The 19764-nt window shown below is 45.4% G+C and overlaps 1 protein-coding gene across 1 annotated transcript; it reads right to left on the bottom strand.

Annotated features, from left to right (window-relative positions):
- Positions 1 to 415: 415 nt before the first annotated feature.
- Positions 416 to 2075, bottom strand: KCTD12 (potassium channel tetramerization domain containing 12). Its single transcript, XM_033147942.1, has one exon. It carries the CDS (start codon positions 1975 to 1977, stop codon positions 961 to 963), a length of 1017 nt encoding a protein of 338 aa, XP_033003833.1. The 5' UTR covers positions 1978 to 2075; the 3' UTR covers positions 416 to 960.
- Between the last annotated feature and the right edge of the window lie 17689 nt (positions 2076 to 19764).

Raw genomic sequence — 19764 nt, 5'->3', positions numbered from 1 at the left:
AAGGGGAAAGGGGTCATTTACATCATCGAAGTAGCATTTGATGCCCCCCCATTCTATGGATGGGGTGGAGTGGAGATGCAGGAATAAAATATACAGCACGTATGTTCTGGGGTGAACAAGACAAACATCTGTGGAAGCATGCATGTTAAAAAGGGGACACAGGTATGTGTGTCGAGATTTGTGTTTTACCTCTAGAGATATGAACAGATCACATAGTGGGCTGATTCTGGGACAGTGAATTCTGCAACAGCTGGCATTTGAGGTGGGCAGCGATTATATAAAGGGGTTGGGCAATGGCAGCACATTACACGGAAAAGGCCCAAGGAAGTGCAAGGGGGAGAAGGAAGTGATCAAACTTGTACAAAACAAGCGACGTTCATTATTGGCGAGGGGCTGAGTGACAGTCTATATAAGGAACCTAAGTGTACATGTTCTTCTTCAAATGTACAAGTTAGGGGTGCATGAGGAGTCACAAAGCTATGAAGGGATGACCACAGGGCAAGTGCATAGAAATGTAAACAAGGGGCCAGGAACTCAGCGTGCGGAAGGGAAGGAAGTTCTCTGCACCTTTAAGAACAACACAGAAGAGGAGACACCACAATGGGTAGGTTTCCTATCTATGCAGTTCTAAAACGTGTTAGAGCCTTCAGGTTGCCACCCTATTGCTTAGGTGAAGGCTCCATCCGGGATGCTGGACAGGAATTCAAGTGGGGCACTTTTTGTCTCTCCTAGCACAGCCCCTTCAAAACTCTCCTACAGTTTTGCAAGGTGCAGCTCCCATGCAAGCCCAAAATGTGTCAAGCCTAGGCAGGTTTCTTTCTGCAAGGTCAGGCCCGGGTCATCCTAGGTTAGGGAAAAGAACGGCATGTGCCTGAAAAAAGAAAAAGAACAAAATCTCGGGTGTGGTGGAGCTGGCGCCCAGCCCAGGCTTCGCTTGTGCATCTTGGCCCCCTGGACTCATCACTCCCTGCAAAAGACATACTCGGTGTAGCTGGTCCAGATCTTGTCGTCGGCGGGGCCGCCCTGCTCGGGGGCGAAGGCGCAGGTGCCAGTGGACGAGCACGCGGCCATGCGGAAGCCAGCCTCGCTGAGCCGGTCGAAGGCCTGCTCGAGGAAGTTGAACTTGAGGTAGTAGCGGGCCGTGTAGCGCTCCGGGGGCCGGTCGGGGTCGCGGCTCTCGTTGAGCGTCTCGCCGAAGACCTCCTTGGCCAGCGCCGTCTTGCCGCACACCGTGATGCGCGCCACGCGGCGGAACTTGGCGTCGGCCTGCGCGTCCCGCCCGATGGTGTACGAGCCGCGGTAGCCGATGGTGATGTAGCCCGAGCGCCGCCCCGACGCCACCCCACCGGCGTCCAGCGAGAGCGATGGCGCCAGCAAAGGCCCGCCCGACGGGCTGCGGCTGGACGTGGGCGAGGCCGACAGAGCCCCGCCGCCTCCTTCGGGAAGCTCGGCCTCCAGGTAGCCGAGGCCCGGCGGTGGCTCGTCGGCGCACACGGAAGCGTCGCGCAAAAGCCCCGAGAAGCGCGCCGAGGCGGCGGGGAGGCCGGCGGCCGCCAGACGGCGCGCCAGCTCGGGCAGCTGGAAGTACTCGGCTTCCCTCTGCAGGCGGCTCCGCTCGGGGAATCGCTCGGGCAGCACCAGCTCCTGGTCGCGCAGGTAATCCAGGATGTAGCGGAACAGGAAGCCGTCGCGGTCCAAGAAGAAGCGGCCCTTGGAATCGCGCGGCAGCTCGGACGCCGCCTGCTCCGAGAACATGCGCCACAGCAGAGAGCCGCGCACCGACAGCACTGTGCCGCGGCGGGTCACGTACACCTGCCCGCCCACGTTCAGCTCCACGATCTCCGGGAAGCCCTCGCCGCCGCCGCTGCCCACCGACGACACCGCCTCGGGCTGCGCAGGGCGCTGCGCGCTGCGCAGGGCACTGCTCCCGCCTCCGCCTCCGTTGGGGAGCCCCCGAGCGCTGTCCGCCAAGGCCATGGCCGGCCCGCAGCAAATCCTTCCTTTACGGCCGCGCCCTCGGCTTCTCCTCCAGGCTGGCGCGCTGCCTTCCCCGCGAAGCTCCGGAGCGCGCTCGGCTTCCTTCGCCCGCTGCTGCTGCTTCCCGGGCTCCGCTCGGCGCACGAGCCTCTCTCTCTCTCTCTCTCTCTCTCTCTCTCTGTCTCTGTCTCTGTCTCTGTTTCCCTCTCCTCCGGGCTTCGGGGTCCTCGCGCTCTCGCGACTCGGATGCGCCGGCGGCGAGCGGGTAGCGCGTCTTATGTAGAGGCGCTGCAACCTCGCTGGAGGGGAGCGCAAGGCGAGGGGAGCGCAAGGCGTGGACGGGGAGGGGGAGGGGAGCCAGGCGGGTGGGTGTTGACACTGACGTGGGGTTGCACCTTCCCCAATTGCGAAGGAGCCCGATCGCAGAGCGCCCACCCCTTTTTCCCTGCTTGCCTGGGATATATTTATTTATTTGCTCGGCGGAGAATGCGAACTCTGGCCAAATACAGTAAGCCCGAGCCCACCGTCGGAGAGACGCGCAAGCAACCCCGTTGTTGTGCTGGGCTCGCTTCCCTTCTCTGCTTGAAACGAGGAAGGCGGCCTGCCGTCGCTTTGCAAAAACAGGAGGATGCCATTCTCTGGAACGCTTCCCTTGATAACCGCAGCAGCAGCAGCAGGATTTTCCAAGCTATTTTTAAGGATGCAATCATCCCACACATACACACACTTGGGATTAAGCCCTGTTCAGTTTAGGGGGACTTCCGAGGCCATAAGGTCGGGCTGCCCCGTGCCCCTCCCCCCAGAGGCGAATAGATAGATGGCTGCTCTTGCTGTCCATTTACTCTGGAGTAGCCTCCTCTTTCCTATTGGCTTCCGTGAGAAATGTGCATGGCGAATGGCAAACGCAGTTGCATTTATTTATTTTTTACTTTGGGGCGCATGTGTGCGTACTCTAGTCCTGTTGAGGTTAGTGCAGAGGCTGATGGAGTGGATTTGAGACGCTGCTTGCAAAAAAAATAAATCAACTTTTAGAGGGAGCGGCGCCTTCGCATGAATCGCCCTGAGTATGGCTGGCTAGCTTACCCTCGACTACCACAGGGATGAGCGGGGTGAAGATTTAAGGTGCTGGAGTGGATGGGAACAAAGGAGGGGCGGCGATGGCCAATGGCTCCTTAGACTCCCGTCCTTCAGAGAGTGCAAGTCAGCAGGGCTGCCGCAGAGTAAATGGGTTGTCTCAGGTAGAGAGAGTGTAAGAACCAGTTCAGGGCAACGGTGTTGGTGCAGAGGCACTAAACTGCTGCAACGTCACCTCCAAGCTGTCTACTACGGAGCGGTTCCCCTGACGCGACGGATGTCAGAATGCAAACTCTGTGCTTTTTGCAAACAGCCTGGTTGCAGATGGGAAAGCAAAGAAGCCTTGTGGCTTCCTGACCTCTAGGCAGACTTCCTCTTTTTTATTTTTTTTAAAAAATGGTGGATCTGACCAAAAAAAGGGGGGGGGGGAATGCACACATCCCCCATGCCTATTTTTCCCTGCTCCTCTTTTTCTAGTAAAACGCTTTTATGTAGTTTTTAAGGGGGAAATGAAGAGGCACATTTAATTTTACACATACCAGTCATATTCATGGGTTCTGATTCCAATTGATCCTTGACTAATATTCTCCTAGAGATATTTTTTTACTTACCCTGCTTTTCATGCACCCACACTCTCTGGCCCTCCCTCCATTTTAACAAGTGGAACAGATATTGTTAGACTTCAAAGACCATATTGTCGTTTTCCCGTACTACGGTAAATTCTGCAGCATTTATCTTCACTGTGGGCTTATCTCCAAAAATGCTGCCATACTGTAATTCTTTACTAACTGTCCCTGGGCTTGCTTAAGACTGCAGTCACAGTACTGCAGCACTGCCAGGCACTGAAACAGTGAAATGCAACTTACAGACATGTACATCTGTAAAAGGTCTGAGACTTCAAACGGTTAATGGCTTGTGTTAATTCATTTCCCTAGCTGTTTTACAAATAAACTCCCTGTAGGGTCTATCCTAAATAGGTTTACTCAGAAGCAAACTCCATTAAAGCAGCAGATTTTAGTTCCTAGTAAATGTGTTTTAGACCACAGTACTACCTGCATCCCCCTAGGACTGCAATATTATAGTGCAATCCTTTCCACATATCCTCAGAAGTAAACCCAATTCAGTTCAGCAGGACTTCCTCCTAGGTAACAGTGTATAGAATGTTGCAACAGTGTTAGAAACTCAAATATATAATCCAGGAGACAAATGACTCCTTAATCCAAGGTTACAGTCACCAAAATGGAATGTCTAGTTGCCATTTGTGGGCAAGATGGCTCTAAAGTCTGATTTTTCAAATGATGGTCTGGCTGCGATTATCAGTTAAACATTGAGCTAGTTCAGATGACAACCTTGAGCTAGGTTAAGAACTTTGAGAACTGGAAGAAGAAGAAAGAGTGGCTGGGGAAACCCAACCAAATGGGTGGGGTATAAATAATAAATTATTATTATTATAAATCACTTGACAGTCCACATATATATTGGCCTATTCCGACCTCTTTTTCTTAATGATGACATGGACCATTCATAACCTAGGGATATTCTTCACAACTGTGAGCAGGGCAGTAGGCGGGGGGAAAGTGAAGACAAGCTACAACAAATAGTTATAACTCCTGCTCAGGCTGCACAGAAAAAGCATTTGGTTCCTGAAATTCATTCCAATTGTGCAGATAAAATATAACTGACAGAATTCTACAGGATGGGGTAGGTGTGTGTGAAAACAGTAAAGATCCAATGATCCCCAGGCATGCACCTCCAGATGGCAGAGGTGTCAGGTGACATCCTGGCGCCCAGGCACCTTCACTTGGTCGCAAGTGTTTGGTAGCCAGGTGCAAAATATGCCTGGCACCTGGCTAATTTCAAACACTGGGTTGCAGCCTTAAGCATTTTATTTCACCTCTCCTATACAGGAAGTTATGGTGCAGTCTCACTTCCAGTATAAAAGTTTGCAGTGTTTGTAAATGTGCTCATAGGACTGCTTCTGCAGGTCTTATCCTTCTTTATTTAAATAGCATGGGGTGGATTTGTATCTGCACACCTGAGCCTGACCCAAGTATGGGATGCTGCCATAGAGCCAGGCTGCACATGGGCGGCACGGCAGCAAGCCTTGGCCGTGAGTACAATTCCTTCTTGCCCACATAAACGACAATGCAGAGTGCAACTTAAATAAGTAGGGGCCTTTTTGAATTAGCCCCAGTCCTGTTCTCCATCTGCAGTGAGAAAAAGATGGGCAGTTTTCAGGAAAGGAGCCATTTCCCACAAGCTCCTTTTTGTGGTCACAAGTGCTTGGGTGAATTGACCCCTTATTATTATTAGAGGCATTGTACATAGTAATGTACGGAAGTGAGAGCTGGACCATCAAGAAGGCTGATCGCCGAAGAATTGATGCTTTTGAATTATGGTGCTGGAGGAGACTCTTGAAGAGTCCCATGGACTGCAAGAAGATCAAACCTATCCATTCTCAAGGAAATCGGCCCTGAGTGCTCACTAGAAGGACAGATCCTGAAGTTGAGGCTCCAGTACTTTGGCCACCTCATGAGAAGAGAAGACTCCCTGGAAAAGACCCTGATGTTGGGAAAGATGGAGGGCACAAGGAGAAGGGGACAACAGAGGATGAGATGGTTGGACAGTGTTCTCGAATCTACTAACATGAGTTTGGCCAAACTGCGGGAGGCAGTGGAGGATAGGGGTACCTGGCGTGCTCTGGTCCATGGGGTCACGAAGAGTCGGACACAACTGAACGACTGAACAACACAACAACAACATAGTGGGAGGAGGGGCATGAGCCTAACACCCAGCCCAAACTGTGTGTACCATACCACAACAGCCTAGTAGTCTATATAAGCAAGTGGGACCTGCAACAAAGAGTTGCAGCATGGACTGCTCCTCATAGGGGGCAAGAATTTCACCTTAAATGCCCAGCTGACACACCCATCCCACATTGGCTGGTGCTGTGCACATGATTACAGCCAGCTGCCTCCTCCATGCGCCTGCACATGTCCACCCTCTCCCGGCCAAGCTTTTCAGTGTTTTACTTCTCTATAGCCAGATTTGCATGATCACTGGACATGTTCTGCCCCCATGGACTATTTTTAGGGTCACAGGTAGGTAGCCATGTTGGTCTGCCAGTAGCTTCCCCCCTGGGCTGACAGTTTAATTCTCCTTCAACATTGTCAATGGAATAGTGTCCTCCAGTGCAGCAGGCTAGTTTAGGAGGTATATGACAGGCCTGGGGCACACCTAGCTCCCATTTCTAATTAAGGGCAATGGGCCCGAGGCAGTGACTTCACCCTGCCTAAAAGCAGGGCCGGCCCCGACTGCTGCCATGCCTTCAGCAGCTGCGTGATACTGAAACAGAAAATTTTCCTGGCGTTGATATGAATAGTGGACAAAATATAACTTGCCATATTTCTGAGTCTTAAGCTGCAGTCCTATATTTTGGTTTTAAGTGATTTTAATACTGTATTTTATTGTTGTTACTGGTTTAAGAAGGACAGGTAAGAAATTCAATTAAGAATAGTAATAATTAGCTGGGAGTCAGCTACATTCAATTCAGTGGTGCTGTATAGGATTGTACTGACAGATTTCTTATAGGGATGTTCAAAAACCCTTTGAGAATTTTTTCACAGGAGAAAAACAAAACAATTGGCTACCCTATTAACATTCTATTCAGGTAGCAGATGAAATACTACAAAGGATGTTTTCTGACTTTTAATGGGGTGGAGGAAGAGTCAAAATAAGGGCATTACATTTAATTGAGCTATATTTATGCAGCTAACACAGGAAGGAGGATATTGAAAAGAAGCTAACCATTAATTAATATATGCTTATTCAATTGATTAGAATGTAAGAGCCGCTTTTCCAATTTAACAACAACAAAAATTAAAAACTGAAACCAGATAGAAGCAGCAAAATAAAACACAACCTCAATCCTATACGCATTGCAGGTAAAATTTAATGGGAAATACTTCTAATTAGATATGCTGAACCACTGCAACAAAATTTAAAAGATTGAATTTGTATTGGGTTTTTTGGATCCAAGAACACTCCCCAAGCAACTCAAATAGAGGCCCACTATTACACCACTAAAATGGCAATAAAACTCAAGAAGCAAAATCCAAATCATGGCTCAAGATCCCTATGAAGTGCAAACACTTTTACAAGCCTCCTCAAGCCCACCAGGGAAGGAGCAAGGTGGGTTCTCTGGGGCATGCACAGTGAGAATGCAACTACTGAAAAGCTCCTGCTTCTCTTATTGGTCCAATAGATTAGGTGAGAGTGAGAGCCTACAGTAGTTCTCAGGGTCAGCAGGTTCCAATGCTTGCTCACCAGGTGCTTCCAAAAAGCTCATCAACCAGGCATGAAGGCAAGGGCCAACCCATAGTCTCCCTTTCGCCGCCATTTGCATTCAGAATTTAGCTCTTGGAGAGATGGAGCTTGTAATACAGTGGTACCTCTGGTTACGTACTTAATTCGTTCCGGGGGTCCATTCTTAACCTGAAACTGTTCTTAACCTGAAGCACCACTTTAGCTAATGGGACCTCCCGCTGCCGCTGTGCCGCCAGAGCACGATTTATGTTCTTATCCTGAAGCAAAGTTCTTAACCTGAAGCGTTATTTCTGGGTTAGCGGAGTATGTAACCTGGAGCGTATGTAACCTGAGGTACCACTGTAGTCAACAACTGCTCAGCCACATTCTGAATCAGCTGCAGCTTCCAAGTGCTTCATGGAGGCAGCCCTCAGAGATTACATCATAGTAGACCTGTAGATCTTCAGATGTTCTTAATGGAAGGTTTATAACAGTCATTTTTTCCATGATTTACAGACGGCTATATCCTCTTTAGGAATCAAAGAAACAGACACCATATACAATTTGTACACTCTATCATATAAAACAAGGTAAGGAACCAAATACTATAAAAAGCTACTTTGTTTCATACATAAGTACGATACTCTAAAACTTTCTATAATTCTTGTGATGTTGTTGAATTAAATTTCATTGAGTGAATGAAACTTTAAAATTCAGTTTAAAATTCTGTTTTAAATTCTGTTTAAAACTTTGATATGACCCGCTTGATGCTGCTTAATAATGATTTTGTAAAATCTTAAATGCTGAAACTTAAAATACTGAAACTTGATGTACTCTGAACTATGTAATATTATTTGATATTATTTGATACTGCCAGCTGAAGAAGGCATCCATGCCGAAACGGGGCCCTGTCCTGGTATCCCTGGTTTACATCTGACACGCATCGGAGAAGCTCTGACATCAATCTCTAAAAGACTCTCAAGGAAAATTCCAATATGAAACTACCTTTGATTTAAGACTGTAACTCTTTACAGAATTAATATTTTATTTGAATTTACTCACGAGTAAACGTATGTTGTTTGGTTAAAAATTTTTGGCCAGAGCTCTTATTTGGATTCTTTTTAGTGTATTTGACAATAAGAACTCCAACTTCTTTTACGATGAATTAGAGTCCAGCAGCAGCAGAAGGTGGTGGACTCTTTCATTCAATGGAGGTTTTCAAGCAGAGGTTAATTGGCCATCTGTCAGGTATTCTTTAGCTGTGATTCCTGCACTGCAGGGGGTTGGACTAGATGGCTCTTGAGGTCCCTCCCAACTCTACAGTTCTATGATTCCGAACACTGCGGTCCCACAGAACTCTCCCAAGCCTGCAGTAGATGAAGGAGGATATTTCCAAGGCATTTATGACACTTGCAATGGGTCTTAAATATGGCCGAATTATGCCTTTGGGAACAGTGAGCTAGGATGAAGTATGAGAGGAAATGGCAAAAGTGTAGAAACAGGCAGGAATTTAATGCAGAGACTCTGCAGGGGGGGGGAATAACCACAGGGAACTGGGCATTTTATGAGGTTCAGTGGCACAGTCAATAGAGGTACTTTGAATCAGAAAGCAAATAAAGTAGCAAAAATGACAGCCCTAGGTGCTGTTTTGTATGGGATACCAAAAAAAGAGGAAAGAGATGGAGAGAATGTACAATACTCTAAGGCTTACAGTTTTTAAAGAGTTCACCAATCAACTGTCCTTTGTTGTGGTGGTAAGCCTTATTTTTGTCACATCAGTGTTCCAATATAGCAATACATTTTTCATGCTGGGGGGCAACAAAGGACACAATGTGGTTTTTAATCCAGGGTTGCGGTGTGCTTTGCACATAAACTAATTGTGCCCCAGGCTTTTGATCTGCAGTGAAAATGGGGGCAGTGGGAAATGGCAATTGATTAGCAACTGTTGAGATTCTGCACAGGGTTAACAACAAGAAAGAGAGAGAAAAGGCACTGTTTCTTTGTATTCCATTTTTAAAAAAATACTAATTAAGCCCTATTGCAAAGTGAGACTCAAACACATTTTCTTTTTGCACAATCTCGCGGGTTCTTCACAGACCGTAATTTTCCACTGCTTATTCTTGCACATAGAACTGAAACCAAAGGGGTAGAATTTTCAAGACTCCAATTCCCCTTGCTCAAACTTGCTTGCTTGCAGAAAGAAAAATGACAGACTCGAAAGATAACCTATTTCTGGATATTGTTGGCATGACAAATTTTAGGAGAAGACACAGACATTTAGTGAGATGACGTTTATCAGTCTCTCAAAATAAAATTGGTTGCCATTGGCTTTGGGGGCAAAATCCAGTACCTCAACAGCAGAGGGAAGAAGAAGAGTTTGGATTTGATATCCCGCTTTATCACTACCCGAAGGAGTCTCAAAGCGGCTAACATTCTCCTTTCCCTTCCTCCCCCACAACAAACACTCTGGGAGGTGAGTGGGGCTGAGAGACTTCAAAGAAGTGTGACTAGCCCAAGGTCACCCAGCAGCTGCATGTGGAGGAGCGGAGACGCGAACCCGGTTCACCAGATTACAAGTTAACCACTATACCACACTGTGGTCTGCCTGGCTCACCACATTCTGAAGTGAACAAAATAATGTGCACTGCCATCTAAAGACTGGCGCCCATAAGACCATCTGATGTGATATCCTTCAGCACCTAAAGAGCTGTGCCCTATAAGATCAGTTGTGCTATCCCTTCCTCGTCTCACAACAGCCACCTCCAAACAATTGTCGCTTCAAGTTTCCCATCCCTGGCTCGGCATCTCCCACTTTCATTCCAATTATCTTAATCAAGTCAAATTATTCACACATTCCAATGAGGTAGAGCTCCCTGGGCAGAACATTCCCAGAATATCCTTCAGAGCACCACAAATTGCCCACCTCTGTACACAGAAAACTAATTTATATTTCCAGCAAGCCTCTCCCCAGAGGAGGAGATATATACAGAGACACGTAACTCTGGTAAAATTCATTATGTACAATAAGGTTTCCACAGAAGAGACATATTGTAGGAGGGGGTGGAGGGAAACCAAGTTATTTTGCATTTTGAATGCCTGTTATGTTGCCATCGGTTCGCATCAATTTAACTGGAGTTACTTTTAAATGTTTAACAGAGTTAGGAGGCACCTGGTTCAGTGGGGTATTTAGCCCCCCACATACCAGGGTCAATGTGGCAAAAAAGAGTTAGAAAATTAAAGAACTGAACTAAAGAACCACACTAGCTCATAGCAAGAGTCTCAGTTCCCGTTTATGGAGCCAAAGAATATGGAATATGGAGAGAGAAATCATCATTGGCCAAATACAGATTCTATTTTACCCTCCCTCCCCCCCCCCCAAAAAAATCACAAAGGTTAGAGTGGGGAGGTGGTATTTTTAGATCAGGGTATGCAGTTGCACTGGGTACTGTACTCTACATTGTAGCATGGATTAAACAATTTGAAATGCTTTCATGGAGGGAGAGAAGACAAGAACTCTCCCAAAAGTGACCATAGAGGACAATGGCATCCTAGGCAATGCTCAGGGGGATGACTGGGTGATGTTGTGTGTGACCAGTTCTGGGCGCAACAGCTCATGAAGGATATTAATAAACTGGAGCGTGTGCAGAGGAGGGCAACCAAGATGATCACTTTACTCTAGTAAATTCATTTCTGTAAATTAATTTATTATTATTATTATTATTATTATTATTATTATTATTATTATTATTTTATTTATACATCACCCATCTGGGTGGGTTTCTCCAACCATTCTGGGCAGCTCCCAACAGAATGGTAAAAACATGATCAAACATTAAAAACTTCCCTAAACAGGGCTTCCTTCAGATGTCTTCTAAGAGTTATTAGTTTTTTATCCCCTTGACATCTAACAGGAGGGCGTTCTGTCTGCTTCCCTGTAACTTTGCTTCTCACAGTGAGTGAAGCAGCAGAAGACCCTCGGATGAGGACCTCTGAATGATGGGGGTGGAGATGCTCCTTCAGCTATACAGGACCAGGGCCATTTAGGGCTTTAAAGGTCAGCATAGGAGAACTGCCTTCAACTTGGAGAAGTGTGAGTTTCGAAGAACGGCTGTGTTTTGGTTCAAGTATTGTTTCAGAAACTGTGGATTGGTTGTGAACAGAATTGAACTTCTCCTCCAGCCTCACTTACAAGCCTCCCTCTGAAAGGGAACCTTGATTTCAAAAGGTTCCTGATCATGAGGAGGCTTGTGAGCATGTTCAAGTCAACCCATCGGGGTGGTGGAGTCTGCAGCCAGATGCCTCCAATACAGAATCCTAATACCTGAACAGGGCTACAGAGTATCCAGGAGAATGATGAAGAGAAATAGAAGCCCATCATCTCTACACCTCTTAAGAGCTACTTCCATAAACTCAGCAATGTTCTAAGTATTTCATAAAAATGTAAAAAAGGTCTCTGCTGCATTGCACAAAAGACTCATCTATCTCTGGCTATCTCTGATCCAGCAGTGTGTGCATGCAAACCATAATATTGTCAGAATCTTATCTGACTGGATCCTTGTTTGCACACACACACACACACACACACACACACACACAGAGTCTCTACATAAAAACAGAATGATTTTGGACATAAAAGGTAAAGGTAAAGGGACCCCTGACCATTAGGTCCAGTCGTGTCCAACTCTGGGGTTGCGGCACTCATCTTGCGTTACTGGCCGAGGGAGCCAGCGTACAGCTTCTGGGCCATGTGGCCGGCATGACAAAGCTGCTGCTTTCAAACTGCTAGGTGGGCAGGAGCGGGGACCGAGCAACAGGAGCTCACCCCGTTGTGGGGATTCGAACTGCCGACCTTCTGATCAGAAAGCCCTAGGCTCTGTGGTTTAACCCACAGCGCCACCCACGTCCCATGATTTTGGACATAGTTTGTTGTTAAACTGAAGTGTTGTGAGAAGTAACAGGTAAAGTTCTCCAATTAAACCCCTGCTCATGTACACAGAGAAGCAAACTGCATTCATGTCTGTAACCTATGGAAAAATGGTTTTAGGATCTAAGCATTCACTATAGAATATTGCTTTCTGTTTGTATTGTAATACAACCTACCATTACTGGCTCCTTAGCAAATATTGCAATTATAAATCTGGAGTTGAATAACAGGGGTCTTTTCTATTTTATCCAGTCACTAGGCAGGAGACCTAACCTAGGTTAATCTCTTTCCCATTATATAATCATGAGTTTGGATTGTCCATACGTTCAAACAAAGGTAAAATAGCATGCATGGTTGGGACATTACCTGCACCTGAAAACACCAAGGGTGTCTTTAAAGAATCCTACCTCACAAGAGAGGCAGAAACAAGAGTTCCAGGTTGCAACCTTCTCCTACACCCAGTACTGCACATAAACAACATGCTTTCATTTATATTGCCGGACTTTTCAGTTGCATTTTCTGCCAAAAGGCACTCGAAATAGCATACGATCCATAAAGAGAATAAAAGCCACCGATCATAAAGTCAATACGATAGCAAAATGTAAAAACCAATAAAACTAAAAGGCAGATATCAAAACAAAGAACAACCAGCACATTAGCAACAACAGGCTCCAAAAGCTTTCCTGAAAAATAAGACATTCAACCGACGCTGGAATCTAAAAGAGGCATGAACAGCCACTGCTGTGAGGATTATTAATCTTGGCCCTGTACCCCCGCCCCTTCTCCTCTGGCCACACCCATTTAGCACAGCTCCCTGCCCACTTTGGCCAAGAAAGAAAGATGGAGAGAGATACGTAGTTCATATGAGCATGTACAAAGTGCCTTTCCACAAATAAGGACCAAGTCTTCCTTACAGGAGACACTGCAGGGCTAAGACCCGGCACTTACCTTTTTTTTTTCTTTTAAAAAAGTGCTGCTTTCTTTCATAACCGCCTGAGATCACAGTGGAAGTTCTTCTTTTTGTTAATAACGGTGAGATTCCTGCACCCACTGATAAACTTTATGCTGGCACTCTGCACTAGACAAAGCACATTCACTTTAACCCCGTTCCATGGTGGTCCTGTCGTGATCACCTGGGGAAAACACAAAGTCAAACTTAGAGATATTGTATTCATGGTTGAAAGATGTTACCCTGCCCCCCCCCCAAAAAAAACATTCACCACACCGATTATTATTTTTGTATATATTACGCAATTCCAATGGGGCCAACTCCAACTGTGACAGCTCACTAAACTGTTTGTTACAATAAGCACTTAAGCAAGCCACTTTTAGTTCGAAGAAAAACAGTCATCTGGATCACATACCCATTGTGGATCAGGACCCCATGATGGTTTCTTGCTGAAGATCTTAACCAGGCTGCCATTTGCCCCAGAAGGAGCTGTTAGCAGTACCACCTGTTTAACTATTTAAGCCTCTCACTCCAGTTGCAGGAACTAAATATTACAACACCGGCTTCCACAGAAAACCTGCACAATATTGCTTATATTCCTACCTTCCAGTCCTCACATGCACAGACTGCTTGCGCCTGATGCTAAATCTGCAAACAGACAGCTGATTGTAATGTATTCACGAGCTCTAAGGCAACAAGGCATTGCTTTCTAAGGCATTGCTTTCAATAAGAGAGTGAAGCGGGGGCTTAAATATCTTCCATTGAAATCACTGAAATTTAATCTGCTCAGTTTTGGCTAGATGAGCCCTTAGGTTTCTAGACACACAACCAGCAAACCTATAAATTATTTTAAGTATAATTTTATACTTAAAATTCAGAATAGCCCCCTTTCCCTGGTCTCCATGGATATTCTGCACATGTCTGAAGGGAGCACTAAGCTTTATGTGCACAGTCTTCCATCTGATCTGGAACCCCAATGGTTCAGGGTTCTAGATTGCCTGGAAGACAGTACCCAGGAAAGATCCTTCCCTTCAGATATCTGTGCGCAAGGGAGAAGAGCTCAGCCAGCACCATTCCTCATGTGCATGTTCTCTTACACTATAAATATAATGCCCAAAGAGGATATGCATGAATACTGTTGCCATCTGCCAAGTTTGGAAACAGGCAGTGGTCATGGGAATGGTAAGATGGATCAGAGGAAATTTTAAGAAACCTATGCACTGCAACTGGCACCTCCCAATCTTTATTTGAATATTCTTTTATGAGAAGTGGGTTTTTTGGGGGGGAAGGGGCTACCTCAAGAAATTTTTTTTAAAAGGATATTGTGATCTACATGTTAATTTCATTTTGCAAATGTCCAGAATCTTTCGTGCTGCTGTATTTTATTGAATGGAAGTTTTGTAGATACATGTAAAAATAAAAATAAAGTTTAAATAGAATATTCAGAAAATGTTTTGACTGAGCAACAAAGTGATTCAGTTTCCCAAAGAAGCACATCTATCATCATGGGTTATGTGCATGTTATGTATGTATGTATGTATGTATGTATGTATGTATGTATGCTTGCATGTATGCATGCATGCATGTATAGATAGATTACAGCCCCTGCTCCCCCAACCATTCAGTTACATAAAACAGTCTTAATCTCTTTGTCATCTTTTGCTGTCATTTCTATTGACGTAGGAGACTATTAAGTAGAGTGAGATGCAGCATTTAAAGATGCTACCTCTGGAACTAAGTGGTTTCACTGGAAATAGATGCCTCCCTCTCTCCCCTGATGGGAGAACCTATTTATGGTGCGAGCGGACAGCTTGGAGCTTCATACAAACACTGCTGTGAACTTCCAGCTTGCCATTTCGGAATGAATAACAAATACCTGAAAGCAAACAGCCAAGTATTGCCAGCCATTTCTTTTCATAGACTTGAAAAGGCTGGGTGTCATTAGGCCACCCCACCTCACACACACACACACACACACACACACACACACCAACACACAAATATCCCTTCGAGATCACTCCCAACAAAGGACAACATATAGTTATTTGCTAACATTTATTAGGTGCCTCGTTACAAACACTCTAGGCAACATACATACATACAATCAATTAAATTTAATTAAAAACATAACCATAAATGCAATCAATTCATCCGTAAGTATGGAGTATAGTTCTCCACACACACCTTTTTTTTTTTTAAAGCATTATTTCTTCCAACAGGTTTCAGGGGCAACAAGATAAATGTTGCCCAGATATTAGGCACCTAATAAATGTTCCCCAAATGTGGCTGGGGAGACCCGGCCAGATGGGCGGGGTATAAATAAATTATTATTATTATTATTATTATTATTATTATTATTATTATTATTATTATTAATGCAACATTCTGACACATGTGTCCTATGCACAGGTTTTTTGTTTTTTTTAATGCCATCAGTTTGTTTCATGGCCCCACGAACCCTACCCACAAACACAATGCTCCCCTCCTTGTTTGTGCTCAAGTATCACCCATAGCAGATTTAAGATTACCGCCCCTCCCACCCTAAATCCCTTTGTTTCAGAAGCTGTTGGGTTTTTCTTACAAGGAAAGGGGAGCCCCTAGTGGCTTGAATCTTAAGTTGCTAAAGCAAAGGCAAACTGCAATTGCTGTTTCTGATTCCTCTTTCCTCTCTGAATGAAAACGAGAAAAGATAATATCCAGGAATTTTGGGCACCCTTGTTCAGTTATCGTGCCATGTGCATCCAACAAGCTGAGACGACGGATCCACTCTTCAGCCTCAATCCCTCCTGCTCTTTAAGATGCACATTCCCTAGGTTCAGTGGCATAGCATGCAAAATGGTTAGGGGTGCAGAATTTCAACACCCGGTGCTGCCTCAATACAGCTGTGCACTTCCATTGCTGAGCTCCGTTGAAAATGTGAACCAGGAAGTGACCTCTCTAGACAACAGAATGACTTTCTTATGTTTGCGGCTGCAATCTCTGGGTGACGCGGACACTGTTAGGCTGCATACCACATCCATTTCCCTCCCTCCCCCCCTCCTCACCTCTGCGTGGCCCTGGGCACTGGCAACCCATGCTACACCCCTGCCTAGGTTTGAGAATCTTACAGCAGAGATGAGAAACCAAATATTGTTTGACTCCAAAGGTGAGAGGTGAGAGGAACTGTGGTCTAACAACATCTGGAGGTCCACAGATGCTACATCCATGATCTATGCCAGAGAATAACCCAAGTGCCATAATCAAGATATCCCTATCTAGGTAGAGGAGTTCACATTTGTGGAACCCATTCTCTCAGGCCAGGGTGTGGCAGACAGATTTCAAACAGAGAGGTAACTTTAAAACATGGACTCACATACATGCATGCCTTGGGGGGGGGCACAATTTATTCTCTTTGTCGATGAAAAGTTACCCCATGGTTAAAATTAGGTAAGGAGTCAAATACAATTGTTTTGACCCATTGTCAACCAGTTAGGTATCACTGCATAGACCCTCCATCATCAGAAACGTGAAAGTAGCCTGCAACACCGGAAAGCCTGTCTAAAGAAGAAGAGAAGCAATATTACATAGACTAGGAAACGTATGAAATGTTAAGAGACGCATTGATAAAAGTTGGTGATGCCAAGAGTTGTGGCACCAGATACTGCTTGTGGGTTTGGATAGATTGGCACCATTCCCCCGCCCCTCGGTGGTATTCATTGCATGGGTGTAACCAGAGGGCAGGGGGGCAGGTGCCCCCCCCCCAAATCAAGTAAATAAATAATAATACTTAACTAAAATTAATGGCGACAGCATAAATTGTTTTATAAAAAAGTAGGATATAAGTGTTAGAGTTGTTAATTTGTATAGTTATGAGATAAGATTATGAAGGTAGTGATAAGATGATAGATAAGGAATAGATTAATTGTTAATGGTGATTTTAAAGTCGTTATAAAGTTACTAAAGTAAATTTGAAATGAACGCAGCACAGAGGATGGGAGGAAGTTCACTAAGTAAGAATCAAATAAGTTTAGGGATGTTAAAGAATTTATTTGTTATATTTTTGATGTGATGTTTTATTTTTGTTGTTTCGTTAAGTGTTTTTATATGTATTTTTTCTTTTTTGTTTTGTAGTGTTTGTATTTTGTTTGTTTTTCTTTATGAAATATAATAAATTCTCTTTTTAAAAAAAGATAGAAGTTGGGGATGCCAAGAGTTGTGGCACCAGATACTGCTTGTGGGTTTGGATAGATTGGCACCATTCCCCCCCCCCTCGGTGGTATTCATTGCATGGGTGTAGCCAGAGGGCAGGGGGGCAGGTGCCCCCCCCAAATCAAGTAAATAAATAATAATACTTAACTAAAAGTAGAAATAATCATAATATTTGAAATTGAAATGCTCGCTGAGGTCACCTAGGTGATGGCATGGTGCATTCTAGAGACACAACTGGCAACCTGCCTGAGTGATAGTATGGCTTCTGCAAACTGACCAGTCACATCCCAGGTAGCTCAGTCCTAGCTCCCCCCCCCCCAAAAAAAAACCCTGGCTACACCCATGATTCATTGTGTATAGACAGTTCGATTTGGCTCATTCCACTTTGATGGTTTTGTACACATTATCGGCTTAAAACACAGTTAGGTCGTTGTTTCTTTCAATTCAGAACAAAGCTGGTGGGGGGGGGACATATCAAAAGGCAGGATTTCATAAGAAAAGGCAGGAGAGATACAGGATAAGTGTGAATCGTGGCTAATGTTGTGTGTACACCGCTTCTCTAACTGGCGGTAGGAGTGAATTGGATGCAAACAGAAATGCGCGTCTCAGAGGTGGTGATGGGTTGAGTTTAGCTATGCTGCTTCAAATTACTCTAATCAATACCAAGCACCTGTAAGTGCACTTGAAATGATTTCGAAGCAAAATATTTATCATGCACTTACTGGGGGGGGGGGAAGCTTCTGGAGCTCCAATCTTAGATGGCTGATGATATTTACAGAGCTAACAGGTGTCTTCTTTTTCAGCTGAAATGGGAAAAATACACAGAGAGGCCAGCATTGGGATTAGAAAATAAAACAATTTGCTTCTTGGCTTTCTTCACTTTGGCACAAAGCAGAGCACAGATTAAGTCCTTACAGTCCAAGATGGTAAAAAGCCTGGCGTAATAAATACGACCGTATTCATTTGATTGTGAAGACGTTTGTGGCTGCAAAACCAGGCTGGACTTTTGCAAACTAGGTTTAGAGGGAAGGGCTTTCGAGTCTGCAATGTGTCTGCAGGAAGGGGGAACTTGTGGCTCTCTGTGGCAAGACTACATTCCCAGCATCAGAGGAGTGCGGAGGTGTTCAGAAAAGGCTGGTTTGATATGCCACCACATTACTTTTTCAACAGCAGTTTTCTTTCTGTATCTTAATAGAAAATCCCTATCCTTGAAATGAGGTGAGTAATTGGTGTTAAACCTGAGAAATAAAAATGTAAATAATCCCCTATTATGACTCTTACAACAACAGAACATGACACTGGGGCAAGAAATGTGGCAGCTGGATTAAAGATGGAGAGGATTTGTATCTTTCTTCAACCTAATAGGCTCATCTTCTCATTTGCCTGAATTAAGGAAGGAGAGGTACAAACTGGAAGGGCTACTTCCTGATGCATAGTTAGGCAAACAGCGACTGAGGGTCCTTCCAGATTATCTGTTTATTGAACAAACAACCTGATTTGTTTGCAGGGAGATTAGATACCATTGTGTCAAAGCAAGCATTATCCTACATTTTCCATGTCAGAAAAAAGTCTGGTCTGTTGGGAAATTTCCATCAACGGTGCCTCTGAAAAATTTTACACATCACTTGGGAAGACAGGCGAACTAATGCCAGTGTACTGGAAGAAGCAAAGATCACCAATGTCGAAGCAATGAGCGTTCCCCACATAAAATGGGGTGCGCATGTTGCGGGGTCGCGAGGAGACCCATTGGATCACAGTGGCAGGTCCTGGTAGTTGGTCTGGCTTCACCTTCCCAGGTTGGGATACCTGTGGACTCCACCTACTCTAGCAGCCGCCCAATCCCAGCTGGGGAGGTGTTGCCAGGGGATTGGCCAGGTAGAAGGAGGGATTATGCAGTACACACAATAGAGATTGAGTCATACCTGGGAAGCGACCATTTGGATTCAGAGCTTCCCCACCCTCCACACCCTCAAGTAACGTTTACTTTGCAGGTTTAACCACCTTTTTTCCACAGCCACACAGGCACGCAGGCGCTGCTATGACAAGGTCGCTGTTAAAGGGCCGGAAAGGAATTTCCCTGCATTGGCAGGTTTTGCCTTTCCCGTAGCAATTCGTCACAACTTTGGCGGTTGCAGGCCTTGGGCGGAATCCTTTAGTCATTTACAGGATTGGGGGGGGGCGTGACCCCCGCCCCCATTGCGGTGGCGATAACAGGGTTCCCGTTAAAGGGGTCTCAGGGGGGAGGCATTGACCAAATGCCCAGGGTCGTCACTGCCCTCCCCTTCCAGCGGCAGCGAACATAGGGGGGTGGGCTATCTGCTTGAACATATGTTCTCCAGACTAGCCC

The sequence above is a fragment of the Lacerta agilis genome, chromosome 4 (genome assembly GCF_009819535.1).
Source record: "Lacerta agilis isolate rLacAgi1 chromosome 4, rLacAgi1.pri, whole genome shotgun sequence".
NCBI classification, from domain to species: domain Eukaryota; kingdom Metazoa; phylum Chordata; class Lepidosauria; order Squamata; family Lacertidae; genus Lacerta; species Lacerta agilis.
The sequence above is the reverse complement of the archived record's forward strand: the minus strand, read 5'-3'. Positions and strand labels throughout refer to the sequence as shown.

Coding starts and splice junctions, on each gene's coding strand:
- KCTD12 (XM_033147942.1), bottom strand. CDS start 1,977: ATGGCCTTGGCGGACAGCGCTCGGGGGCTCCCCAACGGAGGCGGAGGC.